Raw genomic sequence first — 22,904 nt, 5'->3', positions numbered from 1 at the left:
TCTTCTCTCAGACAGTCTACCCTGACCACCCTATTTCCCAGTACTTCCTATCCACTTCCCCACCTTTTTTTTTTCTTTTTAACTCTGTAGTACTTATCACTGTCTATCATGCTATAAAATAATCCTTGGAGTTCTTGGGTGGTTCATTCAGTTAAGTGTCCAATTCTTGGTTTCAGCTCAGGTCATGCATGATCTCAGGGTTCTGGGATTGAGCCCTAAGTTGGGCTCCGTACTCAGCATGGAGTCTGCTTGAGATTCTTTTCTTTCCTCTCTCTCCTCTTCCCTCTCCCTTCCCCCTCTCCCTCCCCCTTTCCTCCTCCCCGCCCCCCCCCCACTCAGGTGCATGTGCATGCTCTCTCTCTCAAATAAATAAATTAATTAATTAATTAATAGCTTTAAAATAATCCTCTAATTTATTTTGTTTATTCTCTTTTTCCCAAAAGAATGTTAGCTTCATGAGGGCAGGGATTTTTTTTTAATTTTATTTATTTTTGAGAGAGAGAATGACAGAGAGAGAGAATGAGAGGGGTGAGGGTCAGAGGGAGAAGCAGACTCCCTGCTAGGCGGTACTCGATCGCGGGACCCCAGGATCATGACCTGAGCCGAAGGCAGTCGCTTAACCAACTGAGCCACACAGGCGCCCCGAGGGCAGGGATTTTGTCTACTTTACTCACTAGTGTATCCCTAATATCTAGAAAAGTGCCTGGACATAGTTGGCAATGAACATTTATTAGTAGTTATTGAATTAATGAATGGTGCCTTTTGAACCTACCTTTTAATTTAATCATGTGCTAGTATCTTCCAACATCTATAAAGCATAGATAGGTGGATTTATTTTATATTTATATGCAGTGGCATAGTGTTACATCATATGAACATTCCATCATTTATACACTATCTTGTTGGGCAATTTAGATTGTATATAACTTTTCACTGTTATGGTAAACGTAGTGAACTTTTTTTTTAGATTTTATTTATTTATTTGAGAGAGAGAGAGAGAGAGCAAGAGAGAGCACAAGCAGGGCGAAGAGGGAGAAGCAGGCTCCCCGCTGAGCAGAGAGCCCAATGTGGGGCTCAATCTCAGGACCCCAGGATCATGACCCAAGCCGAAGGCAGATGCTTAACCAACTGAGCCATCCAGGCGCCCCTGTAGTGAACATTCTTAATAACAAAATAACTAGTATTACTTGAGTACTTACATGTGCCACTTCTAAGACTTTTTTTTTTCCTTACAATTGTCGCTGTTAAGGTATTTGGTGTCTGTATGTTCTCAATTATGTCTTATTAGTGCATTTTACCTTTTATAGTTATAAAAAAAAAAACCCTCTTTGTCTGTTTAATGCTTTTGGTCTTGAATGTTACTTTTTCTTATGTCAATATTGTCAATGCTGGGGTGTCTGTTTGTTTTTACCTAAAAGGTTTTGTTATTTGCAGCCTCTCTTGATAATTTGGTTTTAAATCTATCTCATGTCAACAGCATAATTGTTGGATTTTGATTTTGAACGGAGTGGCTATCTCTACTCAACTAAAAAGCTGTTATTGGTTAGGAGAGATTTTGCTCATTTAAATACCTCTAGGATTTTTTCTTTTGAAAGTAACAGATGTTGATTGTAAAAAACCCAAAAGTTACAGTCTAAGTATAGAACTTGAAATTTTCTTCTCATTCCATCTCTATAACCATAATTCCAGAAATATTTTGTTATATGTCTATATATATATATATATATATAGCCAGAATCACTCCCATGCATATTTTGCACACGTGTAAGATGCACACATAAAATTTTAATGAGATTATATCATACATACTGCTTACCTTATTGTTTAATGAAAATTCCTTTATTCTTTCCGTATGCTACATTGTATTTCTTTTTTTTTTTTAAGATTTTATTTATTTATTTATTTGTCAGAGAGAGAGAGAGCACAAGCAGGGGGGGTGGCAGGCAGAGGGAGAAGCAGGCTCCACACTGAGCAGGGAGCCCGATGCAGTACTCGATCCCAGGACCCTGGGATCATGACCTGAGCCGAGCCACCCAGGCATCCCGCTACATTGTATTTCATCATATTAATGTACCTTAGTATTTTAACCAGTCTCATACAGCTAATCAATTAAATTGTTGATATTTTTAAATTATTTGAAACAATGATGAAATCACACTCTGCTAATATTTCTGCAGTAGGGAACCGCAAGGAAGCTGTTAGGGCAGGTGAAGGGTGATTCCATAAGAATGGCCATCCTTCTCTTTTCACTTTCTCCCTCCTCACTGGGCTTCTAATTTATGGTTAGGGTTTGAGTAGAAGAAACACAAAGGGGAATTCTGCCCAGGGAATAGTCCCTCTTGAGAAAGTGGAAAATTCAGTTTGAGTTTACATTTGTGAAAATGATTTCTTGGAGTTGGACTGAGAGTTCTGATAGGTGATCGCCTTTTGATTTTCAGATAGATGCTTCTCTTTTTGCCCTGAATATTGGCAGCAGCCACTTTATGGGCCTGGCTGGAATAGGAGCAACTTCAGGGATTGCTACTGGGGCCTTTGAGTGGAACGTAAGTAATACCTTGTACAGCCACTAACCTCCCTCTTTACCGTTGTCCAAATAAAACTCACATGCTTTCAACCTCCAGTAAATATTGAAGACTTCTGGAGAAGACATGGAAGAAAGGAACCAAGTCTTTGATTTCTCGAAAAGACTGTGTAATTATTAAAGTTAATGAAGAGACAGAGAATGTTTACATTCCAAGGGTCATAGCAACACAGTGAACAAAGAGCTATTAGGAGACTAATCAAATATGGAAAAGAGAAAAGATCATATTAACATTTAAGTATATGTATACATATACATTTGTGCTTAGATATACATACAGATATATATGTGTATATGTGTGTGGATATAGACACACAGCTCTATGTAATGTATGTGTGTATGCATATGCATGTGTACATATATGTATGTCTATATTTGCAGTATATATTGAGAATAGGCTTAACTGAGCTCTTCGAGATATTCAACTAATTATGGCAAAACTCCTAACTGACCTCCTAAGAATACCAGGTTTCAACTATAAAACTTATGAATGGATTAGTTATTTAATCTGTGGGATATGTTTGTTGTAGGACATAGAATTTGTTCACTATATAAGTTCAATATAAGTGAATTTATAAGTCTTGGGCTTATTAATTTATCTCTATATAAGTCATCTGACTTTTCTGGATAAATCAGAAATTTCCCTACTTTCTGAGTCTCATCTTTCTACAAAAATAAAGGATACTTCTAGCAGAGTCGATTTCAAACCTAGCAAGAAGCCCTGATTTTTACCACAATTTACCTCTCAGAATTTACTAGCATCTGCTTTATATATTCAGCTTACCTTCCCCTGTCTTTGTAAGAAAGCCAGAGCCAAATTTATCACTTAATTTCAGTAACTTATGTGAAATTTTGGTAGAGCTTCTCCCCCATTTCTCTGAATGGTTTCTAATTTTTTTTCTTTTTCTTTTTTTTTTTTTAACTATCCTTATATATATAAGCCACCTTTAGTCCGATTTGGAAGTAGGCAAGCAATAAATTAAAAATAAATCCACTGAAAACTGGTTCAGTTAACCCCCCAAAATTAAGAATGCACTCTTTCATAGGCAAAGATCAAGTGCCTGTAAGTAGTTTGTTATACTGGAAGGTGTGCACTTGGGCTTTTGTTTGTAAGTTTCCCCAGTACTGATACATTTGTTAGTCTCAAAACAGATAGTCACTGAGATTGCATCTCATTTAAGAGCTTGGCCTAGATGAGACCCTGATGTAATTCTTCTTGGTTTCAGGCTCCGTTTCTGCTCTGTATTCTCGGTTAGGTATTTTCTCCTATTTACATTAAAGCTGGGGTAAGTGTCCATTATCAGTTAATCTGTTCTCTATAATATTTTTTCTTACAAATACTGCCTGTGTACATAAAAACATCCTGGAGGACAAGTTAAATTTCTCAGCCTTTTGATCCTTGTACTGATTTCCCTAAATCCTGAGAAATGCCTGAAATAACATCATTCTGCCTTGGGTACACAGATACCAGTAATTGTCCACTGCTTCACTCCGGGCCTTATTCAAGGGTCCACTTTTCAGGACTTTTATAGAAAACGTTTTAAAACTTTATCTAAAAATAAGACCCAAATAAATGAAGAGAACAAATATGTTAATGACTGGAAGACAATATCCTAAAAATGTTAGTTCTTTCCAAATCGGTCTGTACTTGGAATGAAATTCCAAACAAAATCCAAACAGAATTTTTTAGGAACTTGACATGATTCTAAAATGTATGTAGGAAATAAGGGGATAAAGGCATGTCAGTGTCCAGCTGAGAGAGACAGAGACCATCTAGGCTGCACATCTGTGAAGACATGTGGACTGACATCATCAACATGGTGGAATAAGAGCTTTCTACTGTCTTCCCTCAAAGAACACCAATTTAGACAATCACCCATAGATAAGAGGGCCTTTGTAGAAGTCCAGAAGTCCACTGGAGAAGTTCTAGCACACTGCTGGAGAAAAAGAAAATCCAAGATTAGACATATTAAAGAAAGTGAGAGGAACAATTTCAGTGTACCTATGTCACCCCTCCCCCAAGATGGCACAGCTTACTGCCAAGAGAGACCTTCTCAGCCTGAGATTTCTCCCACAGGGGAAATTGAGAGCATGGGAGTAAATGTCCAGCTATCCAGTTGTGCAGGAATCTGCCAAGAAGACCCACTTCTTTCTCACCCCATCCAGAATATAGAGGTGTGCTACACATCTGGGGGAGCAGAGTAGGGAGTGGCTGAGAGAACAGCAGCCAGGGCTCTCAGATGGCATCAGAGGAACACAGATCCTACTAACCACTTTGCAGAGTTATCAGGAAGCCTGCCAGTGAGCTACTGGGGTCTCCTCACCTACAGATGCCCCCAGTTGGCCCAAGGGCACCCTGACATGCCACACACCTCACCCACATACACCTCCATCCTGTGGCCAGCTCCTTTTGTGCACCCCTGATGGTGGAAAGAACAAGTCTTTTATTTGCAGAAAGTTAGTGAGCATTCACAGAAAACCAGACTGTGTGAAATTGGGAGAAAGCACAGAAACTTGAGCATTCAGCATTGCCTTAGGGAAAGCAAGCAAAGGAGAAGCTGTCAGAACTTGGCCTGGCTTTGCAGGATCAAGAGAAGATATATAATCTTAAAATCCCCCCCCCCCCCAAAAAAGAAGCAAGAAGTGTGGAGTAGGTGTATCCATAGAAAAGGTCTGAGAAACCTTCAGAATTTCTAGCAAGGCTTACAGAAGGTATTTCTCTCCAAAACCAGTCAGTAAAGACAAGGAGGTGACTGCTTCCTCAAATGCAAAGACAGTAATACAAAATTTGAGGAACATGAAAAATCAAGGAAACATGACACCACCAGAGGAATAGTTTTCTGGTAACCAACTCCAAAGAAACAGAGATCTGAAATCTCTTTGACAAATAATACAAAATAGTTGTTTGAAGGAAGCTTGGTGACTATAAGAAAACACAGAAAGACAATAAAATAAGGAAAACAATATGTGACGGAAATGAGTAGTTTAACAGAGAGATAGAAATCATGAAAATAAACAAATTCTGGGGTGGGAGAATACAATGGATAAAATGAAAAGTGCAATACAGAGCATAAGTAGCAGACTGGATCAAGCAGAAGAATCTATGAAGTAGAAGACAGGTCATTTGAAATTATTCAGTCAAGGGGACAATGAAAAAGAGTTATGAAAGCCTATGAGACTATGGGATACCATTAAGAGAAACAACCCACACATTATAGGGCTCCCAGAAGAAGAAGAGGAGAAAGGGACAGAAAGTTTATTTAAAGAAATAACTTCTAAAATCAAGGGAGAGATTTGGATATCCAAGATCATAAAGATCATAAGTCCCCCAATTTCAACCCAAAACTATATTCTCCAAAACACATTATAATAAAATTGTCTAAAATCAAAGAGAAAAAATTAAAAACAACAAGAGAAAAAAATCCTCACATACAAGGGAACCCCCCCATAATGCTATTAGCAGATTTCTTAGCAGGAGCCTTGCAGACCAGGAGAGAGTGGGATGATATATTCAAAGTGATTAAAAAAAAAAAAAAACTACCAACCAGGTATACCTTATGTGATAAAGTTGTCCTTCAGAAATGAAGGAGAAATAAAGACCTTCCCAAACATACAGTAGCTGACGGAGTTCATCACCATTAAAGCTGTCTTATAAAAAGTGCTGAAAGGAGTTCTTCAAGCTGAAATGGAAGGGTGCTAATTAGTAACATGAAAATAAACCTGATACCTGATACATGAAAATACCCTGATAAAGGTAAGTATATAGTCAATTTCAGAGTAGTAAATATTATAAAATGATGGTATGTTAATCACTTAACTCCAGCTTAAAGGTTAAAATACAAAAGTATTAAAAATAACTATAGGGCGCCTGGGTGGCTCAGTTGGTTAAGCGACTGCCTTCGGCTCAGGTCATGATCCTGGAGTCCCAGGATCGAGTCCCGCATCGGGCTCCCTGCTCAGCAGGGAGTCTGCTTCTCCCTCTGACCCTCCCCCTCTCATGCTCTCTCTATCTCATTCTCTCTCTCAAATAAATAAATAAAATCTTTAAAAAAAATAAAAAATAAAAATAAATAAAAATAACTATAGCTACAATTATTTGTTAATAGATACATAATATAAAAAGAAGTAAATGGTGACATCAAAAACATAAACTGTTGCAGCGGGGAGTAAAAGGGTACAGGTTTTGTATGTGATCAAAGTTACCACCTTAAAATAGACTGTTATATCTATGAGAAGTTTTATGTAAACCCCATAGTAACCAAAAAGCAAAAAGTTACAAAAGATAAATAGGGGGAAATGAAAGCATACTGCTAAGGAAAATCATCAGTTCACAAAGGAAAACAGCAAGCGAGGAAGAAAATAAGGGAATTACAAAACTACCAGAAAACAATAAGATGGCATTAGTAAGCCCTTATGTGTCAATAATTACTTTAAATATAAATGAATTAAATTCTTCAATCAAAAGTCAGAGTGGCTAAATGGAACTGAAAATTAACATGGTGACTATCATTGACAATACTGTATTATATACTTAAAAGTTGCTAAGAGAGTAAATCTTGAAAGTTCTCAGTATTAAAAAAAAAAAGATAATTACATGAGGTGTTGGATATATTAACTAACCTTACTGTGATAATCATTTCACGAGTATATGTATATCAAATCATGTTGTACACCTTAAATTTACACAGTGTTATATGTCATTATATATCCATAAAGCTGGAAAAAAGAAATAAAATGTATGCAAAAATGCAAAAGCATAAGAATAGCAAAGATACTCCTATCAAAGAAAAATAAGGATTGCCTTACCAAATATCAAGACTTACTATAAAGCTGTAGTAATTAAGACAGTATGATATTGATAAAAGGATAAAAACATTAACAAGTGAAAGAGGAAAATAACCCACAGAGACTCATATATATGGACATTTGATTTATGATATCAGTGGTACTGCAGATCACTGAGGAAAGGAGGGTCAATTGACTATCATATGAAAAAGATCAAACTGGATGCCTATTCCACACAAAAATAATTTTAGATTGATCAAAGACTTAAATAGGAAAGGTAAAAGATTTTAAACTTCATAAGGAACTATAGGATGTCTTTATGTCTTTGAGATAGAGAAAGATTTTAAAGTGAGATGGAAAAAGCTTAAATCTCTGGCTGACCACCAATGTATGCATGCATGCATGAGAACCCAGGGAACCAAAAAAAAAAAAACAGAAACTAGAGGGAGCTCTACCCTGCAGAGACAGAGCTGCACCTGTGAGATCTGTGACTTTATAGTGCCTAGGACTGGGTACATTCCCCAGCCCACACAATGTAGGCAGTGGATAGCAGAAGTCTTGCTCATAACAGAGGACTGACAAAACAACATGAAATTTATGTGGGAGCTCTAAATACAAAGGTACCAAAGAGAAGCTTAACCTCCAAATATGCATATAAATTCTGCACAAAACCCTGACTGACTGCCAGACTACTCAAGTGCAGGGAAAACCTCTAGACCAGGCTAAATTAGCAGCAGCTAAAAGCTTAAAAAAAAAAAAAAAAACAGAGACATCAGCTGCTACACACTGCAGGATGGGGGTGGGAGGTGGGATGGCATGAAAGATGTTGCAGTTTGAATCCAGGCAGATTAATTGCCTACAAAAACAAGAAACAGCAATCCTCAGAACAAAACAGATTCTAGAATGCAATATCATATGATTGATGATGGCCAGTATGCAACCAAGAATAATTAGACATATAAAGAAATGGAATTATAAATGTGACCCAGATTTCAAGAGAAAAAGCAATAAATAGAAACTGACTCTGACCAGGCCCAGATGTTGATTTAACAAAGACTTCAAACCTACAATTATAAATACGTTCAAAGAAGTAAAAGAAAGTGTGATACCAATGAATAAGCAAATAGGGCCTCTCAACAGAGAAACTGAAACTATAGAAAAGAACCAAATGGAAATTCTAGAGTTGAAAAGCACAGTAGCTGAAATGAAAAATTCACAAGAGGAGCTCAACAGCACAAACAAGATGGCAAATGAGAGAAATCAGTGAACTTGAGGATAATAGGAATTACCCAGGAGAAAGAACAGAAGGGAAAATATTTGAAGAAAAAGGAAGAAAACCACAGAGACCTATGATAAAATATCAAACAGTCCAACATGCATGTACTTGGTATCCCAGAAAGAAAAGAGAGAGAAAGAGGCAGGAAAAAAATTTTTTGAAGAAATAATAACTGAAAATATTCCAAGTTTGGAATTTACTGATATAAAAAGTTTAACAAACACCAATAAACACACAAAAAGCTACACTTAGGTTTACATCATAGTCAAACTGCTAAAAGCAAAGATAAAGAAGAAATTTTGAAAGAAGTAAAAGAAAAAGAACACATTACATGCAGGGGAGAAATGGTATGGTTAATGGATAAGATATAGATGGAAGATATAATGGGTATCAGGTATAATGGAAGCCAGGAAATATTTGAATGACATATTCAAATGCTGAAAGGAAGAAAAATCTGTCCACCAAGAATTCCATTTCCAGCAAAAGTACTCTTCAAAAATGTAGATGAAATGTATATAAATAGCAAATTGTTATTTGTATACCTAAAACTAATATTTATATGTCAATTTTACCTTAATTTTTAAAAACTTAGTGAAAAAAAAAAGAGGGTGACTAAGTAGGGAAAGATTTCTCAACTAGGACACAAAAAGCATAAACCACACACAGAGGAAGAAATTGATGTGTAGGACTTCAAAATAAAATTTTAAACTTTAACTCTTTGAAAGATATTTTTAAGAAAATGAAAAGTCAAGCTAGAGATTGGGGGAAATATTTTTAGAACATATTTACAATAAAAGACTTACATCCACAATATGTATTTTGTCTATAAAAAAAACTCTTAAAACTCAGTAAAAAAATTTTTTTTGAATAGCTGTTTCACCAAAGAAAATAGACAAATGGCAAATAATCACATGAAAAGATGCTCACTACAACTGATCATTCGGAAAACACTACGTAAGATAAGATACCACTGTACCAGAATGGCTAAGAGGAGAAAGACTGACACTAGCAAGAGCTGGAAAGGGTGTGGGGCAACTGGGATTCATACATTTGTCGAGGAAATGCAGAATGGCACAGCCACGTCTGGGAGGACAGTTTGGCAGTTTGCTCACAAATTAAACCTGATCATCCAGCCAATATTTCCCTAGATCTAGAGCTTTACATACCCCAGAGAAATGAAAACACATGTCCACACACAAATTTGTACGTGAAGCTTCATAGCAGTCATGTTCCTACTAGCCAAATCTAGAAATAATCTAGATTGCTGCAGGAGAGTGGACAAACAGCACACAACGTGGTATACCCAGCAGCACTAGAAAGGCATTCTGCAACCATGTGGCTGAGTCTCAAGAACATCAGGCCAGTGAAAGAAGCAGGACATTAAAAAGTACATAGTATATGATTTTGTTTATTTAAAATTCTAGAAAAAGCAAATCAGTGGGGACAGCTGATACTGGTTGTCTGGGACCAAGGGTGGGGTGGAGGCCTTGACTGCAAATCCTAGGGGGCTTTGGGGGGGCTGTTAAGAACGCTTAATATTTCGAGTATGGTGGTGATTACATAACTGTGTACATTTTCCCAAACGCATCAAACTTTACGCTTAAAATGGGAGAATTTTACTGAATAGAGCTATCCTGAGACCCAGCAATTGCACTACTAGGTATTTACCCAAAGGATACAAACATGATCTGAAGGGGCACCTACATCCCAATGTTTATAGCAGCAATGTCCACAATAGCCAAACTATGGAAAGAGACCAGATGTCCATCGACAGATGAATGGATGAAGAAGATGTGGCATATATACACAAAGGAATATTACTCAGCCAACAAAAAGGATGAAATCTTACCATTTACATCAACGTGGATGGAACTGGAGGGTATTACGCTGAGTGAAATAAGTTAATCAGAGAAAGACAATTATCATATGGTTTCATTCATATGTGGAATTTAAGGAACAAAACAGAATCATAGGGGAAGGGAGGAAAAAATAAAATAAGACGAAATCAGAGAGGGAAACAAACCATGGGAGACTCTTAACTATAGGAAACAAACTGAGGGTTGTTGGAGGGGAGGGGGGGGGAAGGATGGGGATAATTGGGTCATGGGCATTAAGAAGGGCATGTGATGTAATGAGGACTGGGTGTTAAATGCAACTGATGAATTACTGAGCCCTACATCTGAAGCTAAAGATACACTAAAAGTTAACTAATTTAAATAAAATAAGTTAAAATAAGTTGAAAAAAAATTTTTTGTTAAAGATTTTATTTATTTATTTGAGAGAGAGAGAATGAGGGAGAGAAAGTGCACAAGAAGGGGTAGGGTCAGAGGGAGAAGCAGACTCCCCACTGAGCAGGGAGCCTGATGTGGGACTCGATCCTGGGACTCCAGGATCATGACCTGAGCCGAAGGCAGTCGCTTAACCAACTGAGCCACCCAAGTACCCCAAGTTGAAAATTTTTAAATATTTGTAGAGAGGCATTAAAAATGTGGAAGGCTTACTTGCCCTACAGCCTAGCATCTGCAGTGGTGAAACCATAAGCCCAGGAAAATTACCTCAGATTGGGACTGCATATTGGGATAAGGTCTTTAAAGAAGTAATTAAGTTAAAATCAGATCATTAAGGTGGGCCCTAATCTAGTAAGACCTTATAGGAAGAGAAAATTTGGACAGAGACATATACAGAGGACAGAGGGAAGGAAGACACAGGAGATGACAGCCATCAACAAGCCAAGGACAGAGGCCTGGAATGGCTCCTTCCCTCATGGGCCCCAGAAGGAAACAAGCCTGCTGACGCCTTGAACTTCCAGCCTCCAGAACTGTGAGACAGTAACATTTCTATTGCTTAAGCCCTCGGTCTGTCACACTCTGGGACGGCAGCTCTAGCAAATGAATTCAAGCCGCAAGTGTAAAACAGCTTAGAACATCACTGAAAAAGAGGCATATTTGGCAGTATATGATTAAGAACCAAACAGAAGGTGAAAATATTAAAGTCCTAGGTGTTTAGGAGAGGACACGTGGTCCCTGTGAAGCCCACAGGTAAGTTTTCATAAAGCAGATGGAATTTGAGGTAGAACTTAAAATAGACACATGTGAGCAGGTGGACGTGAGGATACTCAGGACAGGCGGTGGAACAGTATACATTTAACTATTATTCATTCACCTACCATGAGCCAGGCACTGTGCCTGGGTCCAGGAACCTAATGAACAAAGAGGCACACTCCCTGCCATGGGGTGCCACAGCCCGAGACAATGGAAGTTAAAATGAACAGGATTGTTGCGGACAGCCAGCACGTGCACGAGAGCATGGGCACAGAGGACCTGGTCCAAGAGCTGTTGAGTCAAGTTCTGTCTCTCCTGAGCACTTGTTACCTTTGTAGTATGTGATAAGGCATTTACTTTTGCTCTGCGGATTATTTCATAAAAGTGATTTGTCATCATTAGACCTGTTCAGTTAGCTGGATTTCCTTCTGCATTCAGGAGATTACACAGAAAGCTAGACTCCAGGCTTCTTGAAGACAGTACTATTGCTTCTCCTTTCTTATTTCCCCCATCCTAACACGTGCCATGCAGTATGAAGCCAGAGTGGATGACCCTGCCCCATCTTCTATTCCTGGGCTGCTCCTACCATCAGCTGTGTCTCGGTGATGACCAGCATATTGTGAGCAAGGCACATCCTTGTGGGTCCGCCTCTTCTGGCACTCTACCTGGTGGTGACTTCTCTTGTTGCTTGTACAGGTGATGACAATGCCAGAATATTTGAGGAAGAGGTTTGGTGGCTTTCGGATCCAGCTCCTCCTCGCTATTCTGTACTTATTCCTCTATATCTTCAATAAGATCTCGATGAGTTGTGTAAAAGCCAGCCCAAGAAACGAAACAAAAGTAAACAAAAATTCAGTGGGCGGGACAGTACTAGATTGGTCTCAGCAGTTCACCCTGGGGCCCCATAAGTTACTTATGGCCTCTGCTGTGTAAGCAAGAGGAGAGAAAAAAATAGCTTAATAATACTTGCAAAAAATAAAGGCAGAGGCGTCTTGTTTTGTCCCAAGCCTAGGTTATAGGTCCCTCCTTTGTATTTCTAGAGAACCTTGGGCTTACCTGTGTCATGTCATTAGGTGATGTCATTCCTCGCTTAAAACAATCCAGGAGTTTTCCACCACCCTTACAAGAAAACCTAAACCCCTTGTTATGATCTGTAGAGATGTCCTGTTCTTGTCCCTGCTCTCGGCCTTGTCTCCTAGTCTCCTCCCTTGTTCTCACCAGGCTCTGGCCACACTGCCTGCCTTATTGTTTCTCAAACCCAGCAAGGTTATTCCCTTTTGAAGCCCTTAACACTTGCCCTACATTGTGTCTGGAATGTTCTCCCAGATTTTTTAAATATCACTTCCTTGGAGAGGCCTTCCATGAGTGTGTCCAGTCAATCTCTACTCCATTACTGGGTTTTTATTTTCTTTGTAATACTTGTTACCAAGTGAGAGTAATTTATCCATTTCCTTGCTTTTTATCTGTCTCCTCCACTTCAGTGCAAGCTTCTCGAGGCCCAGGGCCTTGCCTGGCTTGTTCACTACATTACCCACTGTGCTGAGAAAATGATTAACACTTAAGGTACTTGACACATGTTTTGGGGTTTGGTTTGGTTTGGTTTGGTTTGGTTTGGTGACCGAATGAGTGTCACTTACCACACTCTGCATAGAAATTGCCTATTTAGTCTCTGTCACTAAATATAAGGTCCCTGAGGACAGCAGTTGAGTCTTAGTAACTCTTGTGTCTTCTGAACCCTATTGAGTATCTACTATGTTGGTGCTCAGTAAACATTTGGTTAATAAATGAATAGATGAATGTTGGGAGGATCTCTGCCCATTATATCCCTAGTTTGGAGACCACAATAACAAAGTTAGAGATTAGCCAGTTAAATGATGTGCACATGCTTTAAAATCAGTGCCAGGTAAGCCAAGGATCAACAAATCTGTCCTGCAGGCCAATCAGCCTAGTGTTCTCCTTTGTACAGTCCTTGAGCTAAGAATGGTTTTTTACAGTTTTAAATGGTTGTGGAAAACAGGGACAGTATGTGGCCTGCAAAGCCTACAGTATTTACCATCTGGTCTTTTAGAGAAAAAGCTTGCCAGCCCCTGATGCATGAGCTGTCCCCTTTGCCATTTCCCAATGGCAGAACTGTAGGAACGGCTCTCTCTGGGCACACTCCCTGCTCCAAATCTCCAGGAAGGAAGAGGCTAAGTTTCGTCTGAACTGAATTAATTGGATTAACCCAAGCCCTAAAGGTGCTGACCTTGCTGAACTCATGGAGTACAAGCCTTTTTGCCCAACAGAACTTGGGTAGACCTCAGCCCATGTCCATTAGTGATGGAGTGGATGTGCTAACCATAGACCACTTCCTGCAGATGGCTTCTAGGGTCTTTATGATATTGCTGTTGAATGAGCTGGAAATGAAAATGCAGCCTGTTGCCTTTGTACTCATTTCAGGTGGAGATCTGTACTGGTGCCAAGGTCATGAGACTGGTTTGGGGTTAGATGTCTACCTGGCCACCATAGTCTTGCTGACAATTACTGGCATTTATACCATCGCAGGTGAGGTTACTGTAACCACACACATATTTCTATTGACACAAAAGCTCTCCTTCTTATAGTGGAGTGCTAGTAGACATTGAGGCGGGGGGTCTCCAGCTTTTGCATTTTCTCTAAGTCTGTAGATCACATTGCTAGGCCCCAGGAGGTGGAACAGTGAAAATAATTGTGGTGGGGTGCCTAAGTGGTGTCCTACCTCTAGAAATCAGGTCAGGCCTGTGGGGGCTTTCCAAGGGCACTGGCAAGGATAGAAGTGATCATGTTTGGGGTGGGCCACAGCCTGACACTACAGGCTGCCAGGTAATGGAGTAGAAACAGAAAGGGAATGAGGGAGAGGCAGCAGCTAGAGGCATCCTGGTAACCTGGTCAGGCCATCAGATGGGATCTTTTATGTAGGCGGTTCTGTCCCAGAGTCTCTGCCTAAGGTTTTGAGAGTGGAGCTCTCATCAATTGTTTTTTCCAGCCACAATGCAAATCTTGGGTGCTGGTGAGTGTCCCTGGTAGTTCACCACTGTCTGAGGGGGGGAGAAACAGGGTGGGGAATGGAATGCACTCAGTCAATGGCTGTCAGTGCACAGGGGAGTGGAAGCTGGGCGTCTCTTCCCAGGGGACATTTGGTAATGTCTGGAGACATTTTTAGTTTTCACAACTGGGGGGGTTCTACTGGCATCTAGCAGGTAGAAGCCAGGGATGCTAGTAACCGTGGCTTCCAAACGGAGATTTTATGATTAAAGATGTACTTTTTTCTTTAGGAAAACTACCAGCTTTTCATCCATCCAAAAAAGGGGAAGTAAAGGGAAATTGGGACATAGAAGGGCAAGATAAGAATCCAACAAAAGATCGTGAGGGATATTAAAGAGAGAAAACAGGACGTATAAAGATTAAACATTGTATTGTAAGACCTACAGACTTAAAGGTACAAAAGATGTGAATGGAGCAATCTGAGAGGAAGCAAGGATGTAGAATAGGGACACAGAAGTGACTTTCAGCAGAGAGTCTCAAATGTGGCTTTTGTTTCTTTTTCTCCTACCTATTCAGGTGGTTTTGCAGCTGTGGTTTATACTGATACCTTCCCTGCTGCTGTTATGGTTCTGGGATCACTCTTGTTAATGGGCTTTGGTAAGTCAATCTTGGAAGACTGGGCACCATGAGTGGAACCTTTGAATCTGATTGTTGCCGAGGGCCACTCCAGCACCTTCATCTCACAGATGATGAGGCTGAAGCCCTCAGAACCCAAGAGCATTGTCTCACATCACCCAAAAAGTTGGGGATGGGCAGTGGGGGGGAACTTCTGCTCACTTCAGAAGACAGAAGAGTCGAGAAATAGGAGTGACAATGAAAAACTCTAGTGCTTTGGGACAGTGTCAAGAGGCCCACCCCACTCACCCCACCTCTGTGCCTCTGTCCATGCTCTTCCTCTCTAGTTAGAAGCCCCTCTCCTCTTCATCCATGTGGTTAAATCCACCCAGCAAGGTCAACAGAAGATCCACCTCCCCCCCAAAGGTGTGATTCTATGATTATTCTATCTACATGTCTTTTTTCCTGTGGACTCACATCACTACCACATACCACTTAATATTTTTGTGATACATATCTTGATTGTTCATTGATTGTGTCACATAAGAAATTATACCTCTTAGCTCCAAAACTTCTTAAGAACCAAAACCATTGTATCCTGCACATAATGTGCAGTCTGAGGCACATAGTAGGTGCTTATTAAGTAGTAAGAATGAAAATTATAGGGGGGAAAGATGGCGGAGGAGTAGGGGACCCTATTTCAACTGGTCCCCGGAATTGAGCTGGGTATCTACCAGACCACTCGGAGCACCCACAAAACCAGCCTGAGATGTAAGAAGATCTGGATCTCTACAAACAGAATATCGCAAGCAGCTGGTTTTCAGGTACGAAGCGGAGAGCTGTGATTCCGCGGGCAGATATCAGAGGATAAATGGCAGCGGGAGGGTGCCTGGACGTGGGGATCCTGCACCACTGGTGAGTGACAGCCTCGTGTGCTGCGGACGGGCACAGACTCGCACAGGCACAGACTCACAGACCGGTAGCGTTGGGAAGGACCTTTAGGGCAGCCCCCGGGGTGGAGGACCAGACCTGCGGGGTCGTGCACACGCAAACTGCAGCCTCCGAGATGGAACCCCGGTGCGCCGGGGTCCCGCTGGTGAACTGCAACCCCCAGGGTGGAAACCCCAAGCGGCAGAGTCACACACACACAAACTGGGAGCGGCTGGCGGTTTTAGAAGCACAAAGGGCAGAGATGTGCCCCGACCTGGAGGCAGGACTGGGAGCGCTGCGGAGGGGTGCACAACCCAGGATGCTGAAGTTTATAGCAGCACGGACAGAAACGGAGACAGTGTGGCCTGGCTAGCTCACTGAAGAACAGACTGCTGTCTCTCTGCTCTGAGGCAGAGGGTTGGAAATGGTCTCTTCTGCTCTGACTCGCGGAAGAGATGCGGAAAGCCGCCAGGGAAAGGCACCAGAGAACAAAAGCCCCAAAGACTGATTCCCACTGAGCCCATCCCCCACCACAGGGGGGCAGGGCAACTCCGCCCAAACAGGGTTGCCTGAGTAACAGCGCGGCAGGCCCCTCCCGCAGAAGACAGGCTGGGAAAACAATAGGCCAGCAACCCTAAGGTCCCAAGAAAACAGGTGCATCTTGCTTGGGTTCTGGTCAATAATTTGGACTCTATACATTCCCTCAAACACCCATCAACAGAATGACTAGGAGGAGGAGCCCCCAAAACAGAAAAGACTCAGAGATTATGACTTATGCTGCAGATTTACAAATGGATGCAGATATAACCAAGATGTTGGAGATGGAATTCAGGCTAGCCATTGTGAAGACAATGGCTAGAATGGAGAAATCAATTAATGGCAACATAGAGTCTCTAAGGGCAGAAATAAAAGGGGAATTGGCAGAACTTACAAATGCTATCAATGAGATCCAATCCAATCTAGATAATCTAACAGCTAGGGTAACTGAGACAGAAGAGAGAATAAGCGACCTGGAAGACAATATAATAGATAAAAAGGGAAAAGAGGAGGACAGGGAAAAACAACTCAGGATCCATGAAAATAGAATCAGAGAAATAAGTGACACCATGAGGCGTTCCAATGTCAGAATAATTGGAATCCCGGAGGGAGTGGAGAGAAAGAGAGGACTAGAAGATGTATTTGAGCAAATCGTAGCTGAGAACTTCCCTAATCTGGGGAATGAAACAAACATTCGAGTCCTAGAGGCAGAGAGGACCCCCTCCTAAGACCAAGGAAAACAGGCCAACACCCCGGCATGTAATAGTAAAACTTGCAAATCTTAGAACCAAGGAAACCATCTTAAGGGCAGTTAGGGGGAAGAGATTCCTTACATACAGAGGGAGGAACATCAGAATAACATCAGACCTATCCACAGAGACCTGGCAAGCCAGAAAGGCCTGGCAAGACATATTCAGGGTACTAAAGGAGAAGAACATGCAGCCAAGAATACTTTATCTGGCAAGGCTTTCATTTAGAATGGATGGAGAGATGCAGAGCTTCCACGACCGGCAGAAGTTGAAAGAATATGTGACCACTAAGCCGGCCCTGCAAGAAATATTAAGGGGGGTTCTATAAAAGGAGAAAGACCTCAAGAGTGATCTACAGCAGAAATTTACAGGGACAATCTATAAAAACAACATCTTCACAGGCAACATGATGACAATTAATTCATATCTTTCAATAATCACTCTCAACGTGAATGGCCTAAACGCTCCCATAAAATGGCACAGGGTTGCAGATTGGATAAAAAGACAGGACCCATCCATATGCTGTCTACAAGAGACTCATTTTGAACCTAAAGATACATCCAGACTGAAAGTGAAGGGATGAAGATCCATCTTCCATGTCAGCGGACCTCAAAAGAAAGCTGGGGTAGCAATTCTTATATCAGACAAATGAGATTTTAAACTGAAGTCTGTCATAAGAGACACAGAAGGACACTATATCATTCTTAAAGGGTCTATCCAACAAGATCTAACAATTGTAAATATCTATGCCCCCAACATGGGAGCAGCCATCTACATAAGCCAACTGTTAACCAAAATAGTCATATTGATAACAATACGTTAATTGTAGGAGACCTCAATACTCCACTCTCAGCAATGGACAGATCATCTAAGCAGAAAATCAACAAGGAAACAAGAGCTTTGAATGATACATTGGACCAGATGGACCTCATAGATATTTACAGAATATTCCACCCTAAAACAACAGAATACTCATTCTTCTCGAGTGCACATGGAACTTTCTCCAGAATAGACCATATACTGGGTCACAAATCAGGTCTCAACCGATACCAAAAGATTGAGATGATTCCCTGCATATTCTCAGACCACAATGCTCTAAAACTGGAACTCAATCACAAGAAAAAATTTGGCAGAAATTCAAACACTTGGAAGCTAAAGACCACTCTGCTCAAGAATGTTTGGATCAGGGCGCCTGGGTGGCTCAGTTGGTTAAGCGACTGCCTGCCTTCGGCTCAGGTCATGATCCTGGAGTCCTGGGATCGAGTCCCGCATCGGGTTCCCTACTCAGCAGGGAGTCTGCTTCTCCCTCTGACCCTCCTCCCTCTCATGCTCTCTGTCTTTCATTCCCTCTCTCTCAAATAAATAAATAAAATCTTTAAAAAAAAAAAAGAATGTTTGGATCAACCAAGAAATCAAAGAAGAACTTAAACAATTCATGGAAATCAATGAGAACAAAAACACATCTGTCCAAAACCTATGGGATACTGCAAAGGCGGTCCTAAGGGGGAAATACATAGCCATCCAAGCCTCACTCAAAAAAATAGAAAAATCCCGAATTCACCAACTAACTCTACACCTTAGAGAACTAGAGAAAAGGCAACAAATGACACCTAAGCCATGCATTAGAAGAGAAATAATTAAAATTAGAGCAGAAATCAATGAATTAAAAACCATAAATACAGTAGATCAGATCAACGAAACTAGAAGTTGGTTCTTTGAAAGAATTAATAAGATTGATAAACCACTGGCCAGACTTATCCAAAAGAAGAGAGAAAGGACCCAAATTAATAAAATTATGAATGAAAGGGGAGAGATCACGACTAACACCAAGGAAATAGAAACAATTATTAGAAATTATTATCAACAACTATATGCCAATAAAGTGAGCAATCTGGATGAAATGGAGGCCTTCCTGGAAACCTATAAGCTGCCAAGACTGAAACAGGAAGACATTGACAACCTGAATAGGCCAATAACCAGTAACGAGATTGAAGCAGTGATCAACAACCTCCCAAAAAACAAGAGTCCAGGGCCTGATAGATTCCCTGGGGAATTCTACCAAACTTCAAAGAAGAAATAATATCTATTCTACTGAAGCTGTTTCAAAAAATAGAAACAGAAGGAAAACTTCCAAACTCATTCTATGAGGCCAGCATTACCTTAATCCCCAAACCAGGCAAAGACCGCATCAAAAAGGAAAATTTCAGACCGATATCCCTGATGAATATGGATTCCAAAATCCTCAACAAAATCCTAGCTAATAGGATCCAACAATACATTAAAAGGATCATCCACCACGACCAAGTGAGATTTATCCCTGGGATGCAAGGGTGGTTCAACATTCGCAAATCAATCAATGTGATAGAACACATTAATAAGAGGAGGGAGAAGAACCATATGGTCCTCTCAATTGATGCAGAAAAAGCATTTGACAAAATACAACGTCCTTTCCTGATTAAAACTCTCCAGAGTATAGGGATAGAGGGAACATTCCTCAAGCTCATAAAATCCATCTATGAAAAACCCACAGCGAATATCATCCTCAATGGGGAAAAGCTGAGAGCCTTTCCCTTAAGATCAGGAACACGTCAAGGGTGCCCACTCTCACCACTGTTGTTCAACATAGTACTAGAAGTCCTAGCAACAGCAATCAGACAACAAAAAGAAATAAAAGGTATTCAAATTGGCAAAGAAGAAGTCAAACTCTCTCTTTTCGCAGACGACATGATACTTTATGTGGAAAACCCAAAAGACTCCACGCCCAAACTACTAGCACTCATCCAACAATTCAGTAATGTGGCAGGATACAAAATCAATGCACAGAAATCAGTTGCTTTCTTATACACTAACAAAGCAAATGTAAAAAGAGAAATTAAAGAAACGATTCCATTTACAATAGCACCACGAACCATAAGATACCTCGGAATAAACCTAACCAAAGAGGTAAAGGATCTATACTCTAGGAACTACAAAACACTCATGAAAGAAATTGAAGAAGACACAAAAAGATGGAAAAATAGTCCATGCTCATGGATCGGAAGAATAAACATTGTTAAAATGTCTATGCTACCCAGAGCAATCTATACCTTCAATGCCATCCCGATCAAAATTCCAATGACATTTTTCAAAGTGCTGGAACAAACAATCCTAAAATTTGTATGGAATCAGAAAAGACCCCGAATCGCCAAGGAGATGTTGAAAAAGAAAAACAAAGCTGGGGGCATCACGTTGCCCGATTTCAAGCTATATTACAAAGCAGTGATCACCAAGACAGCATGGTACTGGCACAAAAACAGACATACAGACCAATGGAACAGAATAGAGAACCCAGATATGGACCCTCAACTCTATGGTCAAATAATCTTTGACAAAGCAGGAAAAAACATGCAATGGAAAAAAGACAGTCTCTTCAATAAATGGTGCTGGGAAAATTGGACAGCCACATGCAGAAGAATGAAACTCGACCATTCTCTAACACCATTCACAAAGATAAACTCAAAGTGGATGAAAGACCTCAATGTGAGACAGGAATCCATCCAAATCCTAGAGGAGAACATAGGCAGTAACCTCTTTGACATCGGCCACAGCAACTTCTTTCAAGATACATCTCCAAAAGCTAGTGAAACAAAAGCAAAAATGAACTTTTGGGACTTCATCAAGATAAAAAGCTTCTGCACAGCAAAGGAAACAGTCAACAAAACAAAGAGGCAACCCACAGAATGGGAGAAGATATTTGCAAATGACACTACAGATAAAGGGCTGGTATCCAAAATCTATAAAGACCTTCTCAAACTCAACACCCAAAAAACAAATAATCAAGTCAAAAAGTGGGCAGAAGAGATAAACAGACACTTCTCTGAAGAAGACATACAAATGGCTAACAGACACATGAAAAAATGTTCATCATCATTAGCCATCAGGGAAATCCAAATCAAAACCACACTGAGATACCACCTTACACCAGTTAGAATGGCAAAAATAGACAGGGAAAGAAACAACAAATGTTGGAGAGGTTGTGGAGAAAGGGGAACCCTCTTACACTGTTGGTGGGAATGCAAGTTGGTATGGCCACTTTGGAAAACAGTGTGGAGGTTCCTCAAAAATTTAAAAATAGAGCTACCCTATGACCCAGCAATTGCACTCCTGGGTATTTACCCCAAAGACACAGATATAGTGAAAAGAAGGGCCATATGCACCCCAATGTTCATAGCAGCAATGTCCACAATAGCCAAACAGTGGAAAGAGCCGAGATGCCCTTCAACAGATGAATAGATAAAGAAGATGTGGTCCATATATACAATGGAATATTACTCAGCCATCAGAAAAGATGAATACCCAACTTTTACATCAACATGGATGGGACTGGAGGAGATTATGCTAAGTGAAATAAGTCAAGCAGAGAAAGTCAATTATCATATGGTTTCACTTATTTGTGGAACATAAGGAATAACATGGAGGACATTAGGAGAAGGAAGGGAAAAATGGGCGGGGGAAATTGGAGGGAGAGATGAACCATGAGAGACTATGGACCTGAGAAACAAACAGGGTTTTAGAGGGGAGGGGGGAGGGGGGATTGGCTAGCCCGGTGATGGGTATTAAGGAGGGCACGTACTGCATGGAGCACTGGGTGTTATATGAAAACAATGGATCGTGGATCACTACATCAAAAACTAATGATGTATTGTATGGTGACTAACATAACATAATACAATTTAAAACTACCAAAAAAAAAAAGAATGAAAATTATACCTAATATGAATCAAGTATCAGGTACTACTAGATAGCCATTTATCCATATTGCCTCATTTAATCACCACAGCCACCATGATGCATAACTGCTATCGTTATCCCCATTTTACAGATGAGGAAACTAAGTTATTCAGTTAAGTAACTTGCTCATGAGACACACCAAGAGCAGAACTCATAGCTGGGTCTCTAAACACCAAAGCCCAGTATGTCAACTAATATATTACAGTATCTGTAATGGCAGGTGCACTTACCTTAAAATGGAAGTTTCCTTCCACTAGCTAAGATAATGACCTTAGTGAGGTTGGTGTTAGACACTGCTCCATGGGTCAGAGATTGGTCTTACATAAATCTAGAAGGAAAAACTCTTGGCTCAGGTATTGAAAAATTATTGAAATGGTATGTGAATACAGTTGAAGGACTATGGCTCCATAGAGCATATTGTTGAACCCCATTAAATGAGAAATGATAGAATCAGAGTCTCATAATCCTCAGTTTAGTAAGCATTAGTGTGCAGTTACAGGGTAACTGGGGGGTTACTCAGGGGTACTCAATGCTTTATTGCTGGAACACAAAATACATGTCAGGCATGAGCCAAGGAATTTTTTAATAAGCTGGGAAGCAATGACTAATTTGAGTGA

General features: G+C 40.4%; 1 protein-coding gene across 1 annotated transcript in view; it reads left to right on the top strand.

The window, feature by feature from the left end:
• LOC117999758 (sodium/glucose cotransporter 1-like) overlaps positions 1 to 22,904 on the top strand; it is a 60,357-nt gene that overhangs the window by 7,710 nt on the left and 29,743 nt on the right. Inside the window, 5 exon segments of the mRNA XM_034989096.1 lie at positions 2,439 to 2,543; positions 3,808 to 3,867; positions 12,380 to 12,488; positions 14,123 to 14,227; positions 15,263 to 15,343. Coding sequence (XP_034844987.1) covers positions 2,439 to 2,543; positions 3,808 to 3,867; positions 12,380 to 12,488; positions 14,123 to 14,227; positions 15,263 to 15,343 — 460 coding nt within the window.

This window comes from Mirounga leonina, unplaced genomic scaffold (genome assembly GCF_011800145.1).
Source record: "Mirounga leonina isolate KUSES-001 unplaced genomic scaffold, KU_Mleo_1.0 Mir_481, whole genome shotgun sequence".
NCBI classification, from domain to species: Eukaryota; Metazoa; Chordata; class Mammalia; order Carnivora; family Phocidae; genus Mirounga; species Mirounga leonina.
The sequence above is the reverse complement of the archived record's forward strand: the minus strand, read 5'-3'. Positions and strand labels throughout refer to the sequence as shown.